Source organism: Leuresthes tenuis, unplaced genomic scaffold, assembly GCF_036924035.1.
Source record: "Leuresthes tenuis unplaced genomic scaffold, fLeuTen1.0.hap1 SCAF_3, whole genome shotgun sequence".
Lineage (NCBI taxonomy): Eukaryota > Metazoa > Chordata > Actinopteri > Atheriniformes > Atherinopsidae > Leuresthes > Leuresthes tenuis.
The window spans coordinates 35,686,543-35,700,295 of NW_027325357.1; the positions used below are offsets into that span (position 1 = coordinate 35,686,543).

Sequence of the window (13,753 nt, forward strand, 5' to 3'; positions counted from 1 at the left end):
GTCATTGCCGTTACGTGATAAACAACTTTCGAAGCTACAATTAGGCCTACATTATACTGCAGTTTTGTGTTTCTGCATATTATTACCGCCTGCTTTTACCAGAGAAAAGCAGGCGGTTTTGCGCTGCCGCTCAACTGTCTGCTGTGGGTGGGAAAAAAACCCAACTTCCACCATCCTTGCATTCCCGTCAGATTCTGGCAGACAATCACTTTTTGGCACGACACCGGCTGTCTGACTCCTCAAACTGGCAACTGGTATTCTCTCCCTTCCTTGGTCGGCTGGACAGACGCATAAAACAGTTGCAAAATGTCATTGAGAGCAGGGGCAATGTAGCTTTCAAAGTTTATGTCCATGTCTTTGTCAGTCAGGAAGTCTCTTAGTGTTTTCACTGCCCATGTGATGGTTTTCTTTGTGTTTATCTAGTCCTTGTCATCCTCTAATTTGTTCAATTCCTCCGGTGTCACCTCCTTGTGTCGCATCTCCTTCTTCTGGTCATATTCTCTTCTCTCTTGTTCTTGTTCTGCATACCAGTCTTCAAAGTTATCATATTCACCAAATACGTTAAAAGAAATGATAAAATCTCTCTTGTTTTTGTCTGTCTTGTCGTTTTTAGAAATAAACTTGAAATAACGTTGATTCTCCATTGCCATGGTTACCAACTAGCATTTGAGCCAGCGCAATAATTTGGAACTGTAATCAGGCAATTTGACCGGAATGTCTTTCCTAGGTGTCCATAATCACTTTTTAACCTACACCCTCCAGCCAATCAGAATGGAGTATTCACCCAGACCATGGTATAATAAGAATTAAATGACTGGATATGATCATAATATGTCCACTTTAATGAATATTATAAATATGATACCTTTCTTGTGAGGAGTCGATGGTTTGTAGTTAACATCTGACTTGTTGTATTCTTTTATGTGGTAACTGTTAATGGAAAATTTCATCTTTCTGTTACTAATACAGGTGAGTCAGTATACCTTTGCCATGTGCAGCTACAGAGAGAAGAAGGCAGAGCCTGTGGAACTTCTTCAGCTAGATGGTTACACAGTTGACTACACCGATCCTCAGCCTGGTAAGACCAACCAAATCACAAAGCCATGCATTGTATGTTTAGTCATTGTCAAAGACTGCCCAGCATACATGACAACACTTTTTGTTTGGGTGTTTTGTCCTTTGGGTGAACCAGTCTCTGTCTGAGGGTGTTGTTGGGTTCTTGAAGTGCACTGGAATGTCATGTTTAGAGAAGATCCTTCTAAGTTTCTCTGAGACTCCTGTCACCTATGGAATTGCAGTATGTTTGCATCTGTTCTTCTTACCTTCTTTACCAGTGTGGTTTGGTCCATTTGTCTTTGCTGATTTGGCAAAGTCTCAGTTTGAGTATCAATAGGTTTGAAGAGCTTCCTTCAAGCATTAATGTTCCTTTGTTTTCCCTCAGCCTTAGTAGGTCCACTCTCTGCCTAGTGGTGTAGCATTCTGATGACAGCCAGTTTGTGTTCTAGTGGATGATGTGAGTCAAAAAACAGGTACTGGTCTTTATGTATGGGTTTCCTGTAAACCTCAGTGTAAAGACTTCTGTCCTCTTCAATGTGCATGGCACAGTCTAAAAAGGGCAGTTTGTGATCTTTTGCATCATCCCTTGTAAACTTGATGTTGCTGCCCACCGAGTTGATGTGCTCTGTGAAAGCCTCTACTTCTTAAGTTTGGATCTTGACCCAGGTGTCTCTGAGTTTTCTCTTAGAGGGAGGGTACTGTCATAATCTTTGTGTTTTGTATTTTCTTATGTTCCTGGCTTTTTCCATGTTTTGGTTTCCTTGTTGGTCTTTTATTTTCTAGAGTCTCCTCTCTATTCCACTCAGGTTTACTTCCTCTCCTGGTCACACTTGGGTTGCCCTGTTCATTGCTATACTTGTCATTTACTTTGTCATTAGCTCCCTCTTTATACAGATGCTTCGTTTTCAGTTGTGCTTTGCCAGATCATTTTATGCTTTTACTCATCCCTCGTGTTTTTCTTCATGTCCTTTGCCGTCTTCAGTCTTGGTTTCAGTCAGTAAGTTTGTTTGTCAGTTCTTCTGTTGATTTTCTCTTTTGTTTCATTCTTATAATGCCATTGCTATTGTTGTATACTTATCCTGCCTTGGCAGTGGCTTTGTTTCATTTATATTAAAATACTCTCATTAATTAAATTCCATCTTGCTCCTGCCTGTTGTCTGCATTTGGGTTCATATAGGTGATAACCTGGTCTGGGGCAGAATTGATTTCCAGAGTAAATCACCATGGTGATACATCCTGGTAAGAGGTTAACCAGCTTTGCGATACTGAAAATCCACAGTTCAACCTGAAGTTAACTCACAAAGCCACTAATCCTGCTTCGTAGTACAGGCCTCTGGCTAGATGTTTGACCATTGACTATGGATGTATATCATTATGATTTTATTGATACGATATCTATACTACTTATCGATATTGATATTTATCGATACTCTTATCGATACTATACTGTAGTATCCAAAGTGTAAATAAGCGGTCTGAGTGACAGCTTTACATGCTCCTCAGTTCCCCAACTATCGGATTAATGAGAGAAGAGAAACCTTAACCACCCCTCTCTGCTTAATTTTTTTCTGCTACCTTGCACCCTTTGGTATATAAATCAGACACCTAAGTAGTCAGTTTTTTTTATATCACTCTTCCTCTAAATGTTAACTGTCCATTGAGGTGCCACATTATTGAATTTGAAACGGTGTCCAGAAATGGCATCTCTGTTAGTCCTACTGACTAAACCACATCCATTCGACTACAAATGGGAGACTGCTCCTGTAAAAGTCACAAATGACCTTGTGATGTCATCAGACTCCGACTCCCCCTCCCTCCTCATTCACCTGGACCTATCTGCTGCATTTGACACTGTCGACCATGCCATCTTATTAAACCAGCTCCATGCCACCACTGGACTCACTGACACTGCCCTCAGCTGGTTCCATTCATATCTCACAAACCGGACAGAATACATCTCCATGGGCAACTCCACTTCAAACCCCCACAAAGTCACCTGCAGTGTTCCCCAGGGGTCAGTTCTTGGTCCCATCCTCTTCATCCTCTACCTCACTCCCCTCGGTCAGGTCATCAGCCATCATGGTCTTTCATTTCACTGCTACGCAGAGGACACACAGCTCTATATCAATACCACTGCTGCAGCCCCACCCTCATCATCGCCATCCTCCTGGTCTCAACTCACTATCTGTTTGGAGGAGATAAAGGCATGCATGGGATACAACTTCCTCCACCTAAACAGCTCTAAAACCGAAGCCATCCTGGTTGGCATTCCTCACCACACCAAATCATCACCAATAACCAGCATCACCTTTTCTGGCTCCAATATCCCTCTCTCATCATCAGTCACAAATCTTGGCATAAAAAGGACCTCCAACTCACCTTTAAATCCCATATCAACCATCTCTGCAAGACCTCCTTTTATCACCTCCGAAACATCTCCAAACTCTGTCCCATTCTCTCCCTCTCAGATGCTGAAAAGCTCGTCCATGCCTTTATCTCTTCCAGACTGGACTAATGTAATGTAATGTAATGCTCAAGAAACCTTCCCTCCCTCCCTCCAACTCATGTGGAAAAATTATCGGCCAGTCTCTCTCCTCCCGTTTCTGTCTAAAATCATTGAAAGGGCGGTCTTTAAGCAGGTCACCAATTACCTCTCACATAACAACCTCCTTGACCCAAACCAATCTGGGTTTAAAAGTGGACACTCCACCAAAACGGGTCCGTTGGCTGTGACAGAAGCCTTAAAAGAAGCCAGAGCAACAGCTAAGTCCTCTGTACTTATCCTGCTCGACTTATCAGCTGCATTTGACACTGTCAACCACAGTATCCTTTTGTCCATACACTCTAGCACGGGCATCACAGGGAGAGCACACTCCTGGTTTGAATCATACCTCACTGGTCGGTCTTTCAAAGTATCCTGGCTTGGTCACACTTCTGCAGCGCACCACCTCGCCACAGGGGTCCCCCAAAGTTCAGTACTGGGACCTCTTCTCTTTGCCACATACACCAACTCACTGGGACACATCATCCGATCACATGACTTCTCATACCAATGTTATGCTGATGATACCCAGCTCTATCTGTCATTCCCACTTGACGACCACACGGTCTCAGCACGAATCTCAGACTGTCTCTCTGACATATCAACATGGATGAAAGCCCATCACCTCCAACTTAACCTCCCAAAAACTGAACTGCTTGTCTTCACAGCCAAACCAACCATACACCACAGCATCTGCATCCAAACTGAATCCCTATCTCTTGCTCCATCGAAGGTTGCTAGAAACTTGGGTGTCATGATTGATGACCAACTAACCTTCAAAGATCACCTTACGTCGGTTGCTCGTTCATGCCGCTTTGCATTACTAAACATAAGAAAGATCAGACCATACCTAACCCAAAATGCCACCCAACTCCTGGTGCAGGCCATGGTCATCTCCCACCTTGACTACTGCAACGCTCTCCTAACTGGTCTCCCAGCCTGTACTATGAAACCTCTGCGGGTGGTCCAGAATGCGACGGCGTGTCTGGTCTTCGATCAGCCTAAAAGAACACGCCACCCCTCTGTTCATTGAACTCCACTGGCTACCCTTAGCCGCCCGCATCAAATTCAAGTCACTGATGTTAGCCTACAAAGTGCTTAATGGAACGGCTCCCATCTACTTGAATGCTCTTGCAAAGGCTTATGTCACAACTCAGTCCCTCAATTCGTTCCAGGATTGTCGTCTAGCAGTGCCTACACCACGCCTAAGACAATCCAATCTCTTTTCATGTGTCATCCCACGATGGTGGAATGACCTACCGAGCACTACCAGAACAGGGGCGTCCCTGTCTATCTTCAAGAAACTCTTGAAAACCCAGCTCTTCAGAGAGCATCTCCTATCCTAGCACTTACCTTGTACTTCCCTACCCCCTCTATCTTTGCACTTTATCTTTCTGCGCTTCCTTCTATGCCTGTACCCTATCTCTACTCCGTCACCTCTGACATTGTCAGACTAGTGGGTTCCTTCTATGTAGTTTGTTAGCTTTTTATATAGCTCGTTATATCTTTATTTGTAAGTCGCTTTGGATAAAAGTGTCTGCTAAATACATAAACATAAACTTCTCATCGGAATCCCTAGTAAGAGCCTTCAGAGGCTCCAACACATCCAAAACTCTGCAGGTAGGATCCTGATGAGAGTTCACAAATATGAGCACATCACCCACTTACTCCATTAGCTTCAGGACTGAGTACAAAGTTTTCCTCCTGTGGAATGTCTGCCAAATTCTTTTTACTTTTATACTGAACTGCTTAGTTGTTTTTAATTTCTTTTTTAAACTGTAGCCCTTTGCGATCTTGCGATGTAAATGGCACTACAATTAAAATATACTATTATTATTTTCTATATTACTACAAATGGGAATGAATTGCGTAAGCATATTTCCCAAAACTTGTTGACTTCTTTTAGAACAGTATCTGACTGGTACATGTGCAGATGAGGCTGCTTAAATAAAAGACATTAAAACAGAAAGAAATTGAAAAGAAAGCAATTTCTTATATTGCCAGAGGACAGATGTGATATGTTTTCTTGATGAAAGAAATGTTTTTTTTTTAAAGATTATCCTTGAGCTTAGATGAATGTTGGACTATAAACTCACAGCTGAGTCCTTTTGGGTTTATTGGTTGTGGATAAGAACTTTTTATTTTTCAAGATAAGAAGAAGAGCTTCACTTATATCTCTGTCTCTTCATCTGCAACTGTAACCACCACCTAAGTAACCCCCCCCCCCCCCCCCCCCCCCGCCCCCCCTGTAACATGTATCAGCATCAGCTGTGCTAAAATTAATGCTGTATCCTCCTGAGTTAATGACTACAAACTTGAAAAATAATACTCTTACCATGACTTGACGATGTCAAAGCAGACAAGAAACCGGGTGCTGCTGACACGGCGCCGCACTTGGTAATGTTTGTCAGGCGACTAGCTTTTGCCGCGTCTAAGCAGTCAAAGACGGCGCATGCCTTCAGTTTTATATTATGAGTGCGCTGCAAATGCTTCATGATGTTGCTAGTATTACGTTCCTTGGACGAAACTTGTCTCAGACAAATGTTGCATCAAGATGAATCTTTGTCAACTTTGATAAAGTCCTCCCCCACACTTAGGATCGCTTAGACCTTAAGGACATGACCAGTCAACTAGACGCTGCGTCATTGCCTATCGGCGGCGGTAGTGTTATGATTACGCGACTGTTAGGTAGACATTTAGATGTTCAAAAAGTGCCGATAACAGTATCGTTTCTCCAGCTTTATAAATGTAAAGCTCCCCTTGATACCCATCAACTGCTTATTTATTTGTTTTTGTTACAATATTTAACATGTAATAGTGCCGAACCAGACCGGGGGACAGGGAAAGAGGAAGAGCAAAGAAGAAGAAACAAAACAAAAATAGAAAGAAAAACCAGACAACCAGCTGCTATACCTGTAAAACAAAACAGACGACAAGCCACGGGGCTGTAGCTCAGGAGGAATAGCAGTCGCCCACCAATCGGAAGGTCGGTGGTTTGACTCTGGCTTCCCCGGGCTTCACCCGGGCTGTCGAAGCGTCCTTGGGCAAGACACTGAACCCCACATTGCCTCCCAGTGTATCATTGGGGAATGAATGTGTGTACGAATGATTAGAAAAAAGCATGTAGTTACATATCCTAAGACGTGCTGTATGAGTGTGTGTGAGTGGGGTGAATGTGGCATGTAGTGAAGCGCTTTGAGTGGTCAGTTAGACTACAAAAGCGCTATACAAGTACAAATCCATTTTACCACAAGCACAAGTAGCGACAATTGCATACAACACAACTGTGATGACCTGAAACCACAGGATAACACATCAACTGCTTAGAGGGCATGCTACTGTACTAATGAATGTGTGTGTGTGCATAAACGTGCAATACACATGGCACAGCCACCCAGACATGGGCCGTGCACTGGACCCGGGCCCCAGGAGCCCGAGCGCCCCCAAACCCCACGGCAGAGGCCCCAACCAATACCCAAGAGGGCCAAGCGCCCCAAACAGCCAAGCACAGTGGGCATGCACATGCCCCAGTGACCCTGGCCAAGTGCACCGGGAGTCAAGACATGCCCACAGGTGGGTGAAGCCGCGAGCAGTGGGGAGAGGCAATGCTCCCCCTCGTTCAACTCCGCTGGGGTGTGGCGTAGCGGACACACCAGGGGGCCAGCAGCCACCACAGAACTCAAACCAGCAGAATAACTCATCCTCCTGGCCCCTCCCACCCCGGGCAGCAACCAGGCAACAGGGGTGTGGGAAGACCCCTCCCCTCGCCCCTCTGGCTCTTCAATATCCTACATACCCAAAGAGCCCCGCCCACCAGATGCCACTCAGTGCTACCACCCCCAAGACCTAATGTGTGTGCATGTGTGTCTGATAAGTAGTAATGTCTACGGTCTAATTAAAACAAGGGCGGGGAACCGCAGAGTGCAGCAAAGGGGACCACCTACGTCGCCCCGTCCACTACACCTCACAGAACACATACGCCCCCAAAACCCTACATGTGTGAGTGTGTGCTGTGTCCTGTACACAGCACACACTCACACATGTACACAGTCAGAAGGGAGAGGGGCTGCAATAGGCACCCCCGTTTCCTGTGACCTGCCACAGGGCAGGAGGGCCTGATGTCCACCAGGCTCGGGGCATGCAGCGAACGTATTCGGGGAGCTACTGTGCACCCAGATGGCACCCACCCACCCATCCACCTCACCCCACCCCAGAGGACCTCTACAAATAAAGCAAGGAGAACAACAAACAAACAAACAAACAAACCACGCAGTCACACCAGTCGCAGCAGCCCGGGCCTGAGACAGAAGACTTGCGGACACATCGGAGGTCCCAGAGCAACCAGGCACCAGGAACTGCACCAACCCACCCATAGTTTGGCGTGCCCAGGGGAACCCAGACCCCCCCCCAGGCACAGGCAGGGCTCCCCCCCGGGGCGCAAGGCATCGCCCAGACACCAGGGCCCAGACCCAGCACCTCCACCCATGCCAGAGCAGTTCGGCCACCTGGCCCTGAGCCAGCGGCCACCAACCCAGGGCCCTTAAGTGACCCCACCCCATGCCGCAAGACAGCCTCACCTGCAAGCCCCCAAAACTGCCCTCCAAGCCTGACACACCGTGCCCCCCAGCAATGAACAACCCGGTCCACACGACCTTAGAAACCACCAGACACCTGAAACCCCACAGCACACACCCAACCGCCCAGAGCGACGGGACAGCAACCCAACACCACTATGTGATAAAGCTAATCAGCGGGGACCAGAGAGAATTAAATTCAGCCAACTGATGTTTTGAGGGGGCAGACATAGTTTTCTTTGCGATACATAGCACTTTGAGGACCATGTGTGCGGAGTTCATTTCCATGTTGATATTGTTTAAGTCACCCAGTATGCATAGTGTGGGGCATGCAGGAATGCTACACTTAAGCCATGTTGATAGGTCCTCACAGACTTCAAGCCAGAACTTCTGGACAGGCGCACAAAACCACAAAGCATGTGCATAATCATGCTTTGTGTGTTATCTGTGTAAGGTGAGCAGATGTTTGAGTGTGTTAGACCCATCCTGAGCATCCTTTGTCCTGTATAATGTATAATATATGATTTCATGAGATTCTTCATCAATAAAATTGTTTCTATCAGAGAGAAGATTAATGGAATCCTTCCCATTATTATCACTGATGTATCATCAAGTAGAGCAGCTTTAGAAGTATCTTTCGAACCTGAATTGTATTTAGACAGCTTCTGTCCAGTTGATCTTTCTGAGCTAACAACAGCAATAGTCTCTTCTAAACCATCAACTTGTATGTTAGACCCAATCCCAACCAGACTGTTCAAGGAGGTTTTCCCCTTAATTGACACTTCCATTTTGGATTTGATCAATCGGTCTTTGTTGATAGGATATGTACCTCAGACTTTTAAGGTTGCTGTAATTAAACCTTTACTTAATTAAACTACTCTTGATTCAGAAGTGTTGGCTAATTATCGACCTATATCCAATCTCCCTTTTTTGTGCAAAGTTCTTGAAAAAATAGTTGCAGCTCAACTTTGTGATCATTTACATAGAAATAATCTGTTTGAAGAGTTTCAGTCAGGATTCAGAGTGCATCATAGCACAGAAACGGCACTGGTGAAAGTTACCAATGATCTCCTGTTAGCTTCTGATAGCGGACTTGTTTCTGTGCTTGTCCTGTTGGATCTCAGTGCTGCATTTGATACGATCGATCACAGCATTCTGTTACAGAGACTTGAACATGTTATTGGGATTAAAGGAACTGCATTAGGCTGGTTTAAGTCATATTTATCTGATAGATTCCAGTTTGTTCTTGTAAATGAAGAATCTTCCTCACACGTTGGAGTAAGTCATGGAGTTCCTCAGGGTTCTGTGCTTGGACCGATTCTTTTTACTTTATACATGCTTCCATTAGGTAACATTATCAGACAGCATGGCATAAATTTCCATTGTTATGCTGATGATACTCAGCTGTACTTATCTATGAAACCAGATGAAACCTACAGGTTGGTCAGACTACAAGCCTGTCTTAAAGACATAAAGACCTGGATGACTCAGAACTGTCTGCTTTTAAATTCAGACAAAACTGAAGTTGTTCTCTTTGGACCTGAGCGCTTCAGGGAGAAATTGTCTAGTTATATAGTTACTCTAGATGGTATTTCTTTGGCTTCTAGTTCTACAGTGAGGAACCTTGGAGTTATTTTTGACCAGAATTTATCATTTGACTCACATATAAAACAGGTTTCTAGGACTGCCTTCTTTCACCTTCGTAATATTGCTAAAATCAGGAACATCCTGTCTCAGGGTGATGCAGAGAAACTAGTCCATGCATTTGTTACTTCAAGATTGGACTACTGTAATTCCTTATTATTGGGCTGTCCCACATATTCTCTGAAAAGCCTCCAGCTGATCCAAAATGCTGCAGCCAGAGTTCTGATGAGAACTAACAGGAGAGATCATGTTTCTCCAGTTTTAGCTTCTCTTCATTGGCTCCCTGTTAAATTCAGAATAGAATTTAAGATTCTTCTTCTCACTTATAAAGTTCTTAATGACCGAGCTCCATCATATCTTAAAGATTTAATTGTAAGATATTTTCCTAACAGAGCACTTCGCTCCCAAACTGCAGGTTTACTTGTTGTTCCCAGAGTTTCTAAAAGTAGAATGGGAGGTAGAGCCTTCAGTTATCAGGCCCCTCTCTTGTGGAATAAGCTGCCAGTAAATGTCCGGGAAGCAGACACCCTTTCCACTTTTAAGATTAGGCTTAAAACTTTTCTTTTCGATAAAGCTTATAGTTAGGGATGGCTCAGGTAATCCTGAAACATCCCATAGTTAAGCTGCTATAGGCTTAGACTGCTGGGGGACCTCATCTGTCACACCTTTCCTCACTTTGCTCTCTTTTTCCCCCTGATTAATTTCACAATTGATTTTATGTACATGTGACATTATTGTGATTATTAACCTATGTTTCCCTGTTCCAACAGATATCCTTTGAATGGCGTTATGGTGTTTTTCCCCCCTCTTTTCCCTCTTTTCTGTCTTCTCAAACCCCAGCTGGTCGAGGCGGATGGCCACCCTTCCTGAGTCTGGTTCTGCCAGAGGTTTCTTCCTGTTAAAAGGGAGTCGTTCCTTTCCACAGTTGCCACAGGCACGCTCAGGACGGGAGATTGGACTGAAGACACGTTTTGGTGCAATCTGTTGGTTTCCTTAGCTAGGATATAAATTTTTTGAATTGGCTCTATAAGAATTAATTGGATCATGATTACAATGAATTGAATTCCAATTGGCTTGAATTGGACTATATTACTTAAGTGCCTTGAGATGACAATTGTTGTAATCTGGCGCTATATAAATAAAATTGAATTGAATTGAATTGAATATAATGTGTTTCTGTGAAGAATTTTGTATTGTATGAGCTGTAGGATAGTGTTCAAACATATTTGTGGCCAGAAGTTATGATTAGAACTGATGGATAGATCTGCCTCCCATTTTGAGGATGGTAGAGAAATTGTGTCATCTATCTTTGACAATAATTTATATATTTTTGCAGATGCTTAAAAATTCTGCTACCCTAATGGGGAGTTATCATGGGTGACATTTCCTTTTGAGTCTTTAACAGAAGTGATTGTTGTTTTCTCTTTGTTTATCTTTAGTTGATTGGCTAGGAACCTTCCAGATTTATCGCCATGCTCAAAGTTCTCCAAGCGAAGTCTTTGTGTTTGTTTATCAACAATTTATTTTAATTCAAGTTTAGCTTTTCTTCATTAATTCAGTATGTGTTCCTCTTCAGAGGCACTGTAGGCAACTTCTAATGATTTAATCCTGAGTTATAAGTCTGATATCCTTGAACTTTCCCTCTTTTTCTTATTTGATGAAAAAGAGATTTTTTTTGCCTCTCATAACTGCTTTTCCGGCTTCCCAGAGAATAAACCGGCTTCCCCGGCTTCCTGGCAGGTCATTATTTTCTAAATATACAGACCATTTCCTTTTGAAATAATTAAAATCTCCAACTAGCTGATGGTGTAACTCTGTTATTCTTCAGTGTGATAGAAACTGGAGCGTGATCACTGCCTGAAATATCACTCATCAAGGAACTGCTAACTAAGAAATAATCTATTCTTGAATATGAGTGGTGTACTGGTGTGAGGAAGGTGTATTCTCTAAGAGTTCGGTGGTGGGGAGCGCCAAGCATCACAAAGACCAAGTACTGAGTTTGTCTACTCCTGAGTCAGAAACCATGTTAAAGTCCTCTCCTATGATGTTATCTGAGTGATCGGAGAGTGAAGTGAAAAAATGAGGGGTCATCAACATTTGGACCATATATATTTGCAATGCATAAATTCATATTTTGGATAGCTAAATTAACTATTAGAAATCCACCTTATGGATCTATAACTGTGTTTTTTACGGTGAAATTTACTTGATAAACTCTTAATATCAAAGAGGTAACAATAGGCCTCAAATCTCAGCTCATTAACAGTAAATTTTTAAATTATTAAACAGTTAAATTATTTTCAGTTTTATTTATATTGCACCAAGTCAAAACAATGTAATCTCAAAACTTCAAAGATGTAGTCCAATTGAAGCCAATAAGAATCCAACTAATTCTAATACAATCATACTCCAATCAAATCAAAATCCAATTCATACAGCCCCAAATGCCACGCTAAGAAAACCAACAGATTGCAGTCGAAACACAAGCACAAGGCAACTGTTTTAATGGGAAGAAACCTCTGGCAGAACCAGACTCAGAAGGGTGGCCATCTACCTCAAACGGCTCGGAATTAAGAGGATAGGAAAGCGGGAACAACAAGCCCTATACCACCAGACCGGGTGGTAACTATGGGATGTTTCGGGGTCACTTGAACATCCCATTCTACTTTTAGAAACTCTTGGAACCACAAGTAGACCTGCAGTCTGAGAGAGAATTGCTCTGTGTGGAAAATGTGGCACTATAAGATCTTTAAGATATGATGGAGCTTAGTTATTTCGAACTTTATATGTGAGGAGTAGAATTTTACATTCTATTCTGAATTTAACAGGGAGCCAATGGAGAGAAGCTAAAACTGAAGAAATATGATCTCTGCTGATAGATCTCATCAGAACTTTGGCTGCAGCATTTTGGATCAGCTGGAGGCTTTTCAGTGAATGTTTGGCGCAGCCCAATAATAAAGTATTGTAGTAATTCAAACTTGAAGTAACAAATGCATTTTACTACTCCAACTACTACAACAACAAATGCATATTACTGCACCTCCATCTCTTCAGCAACTCTCCCCAACAGGCTTCTTCTGTCCAGCTGTACATCCACCTCTACAGCAGCTCCCACCGCCTGGCCTCCTCAGTCCAGCTTTACCTCCACCTCTGCAGCAACTCTCACCACTCGCCCTCTTCTCTCTAGCTGCACCCCCACCTCCATCTCTATGATTGATAGCAACATCACTCCTATCGCCATCCCTCGGTTACGACCTCTGTGTCCAACTATAGAGAAGGTTGGAGCTGAGCTCAGAAGTCAGGGAGGGCTTCAGGCCCAGATATAGTCTATCCAATATCAGAAGTTTTTAATTCTCGTCTTCAGAGTTTTGATAAAACAAAGAAAACTCTGTTTCTCCATTATTTTGTCTTAACACGGATGTTTGTTCAGAGGGGTTAGTAAGATATCAAATAAAGACATTAAAAAAAAGATTAAATAAAACAACATTTTCTGAAATGAAATAACATGGATCACTCGTGAATTTTAAATATCTTTCAAATCCAGATGGATATCTGTGACGTTACAAACATAAGAACTAAACAATGTTATTGTCTTGTGCTTAACAGAATGGGTTGCAAAAAACAACAACAGGGAACATCGATTAACAATTGAGATCATATAAATTTTATTTAAAAATGAGTTATTATTTTTGGTTTAACTACTCTGTGTGACTGAGCACGAGATGGCTATGTGGCTCCATAGAATTTTTTTTTCTCTTTTTAATGATTTAATCCTTTTCATACTTCAATCTTGAAAAAGGTGTCAAAATGTAGCCTGATATATATCAATGAAAACCTCAAAGTATAGAGGCATAAAACACATTTAATGCACTTTCAATTATCCAGCTGAGAATGACTCTGAGTAAGATAGTTGATGGAGGTGTGGGGGGTCTGTTTC

At 43.0% G+C, this 13,753-nt stretch overlaps 1 protein-coding gene across 3 annotated transcripts in view; it reads left to right on the plus strand.

Moving 5' to 3' along the window:
* LOC140303953 (calcium-dependent secretion activator 1-like) overlaps positions 1 to 13,753 on the plus strand; it is a 654,602-nt gene that overhangs the window by 224,143 nt on the left and 416,706 nt on the right. For all 3 annotated transcript variants that reach the window (XR_011915222.1, XM_072382948.1, XM_072382947.1), the window contains exon 10: positions 970 to 1,078. Coding sequence is in view for 2 of the 3 variants with exons in the window: in XM_072382948.1 (XP_072239049.1) it covers positions 970 to 1,078 (109 nt within the window). In the remaining variant the exon portion in view is untranslated. The remainder of the gene's footprint in view (positions 1 to 969; positions 1,079 to 13,753) is intronic.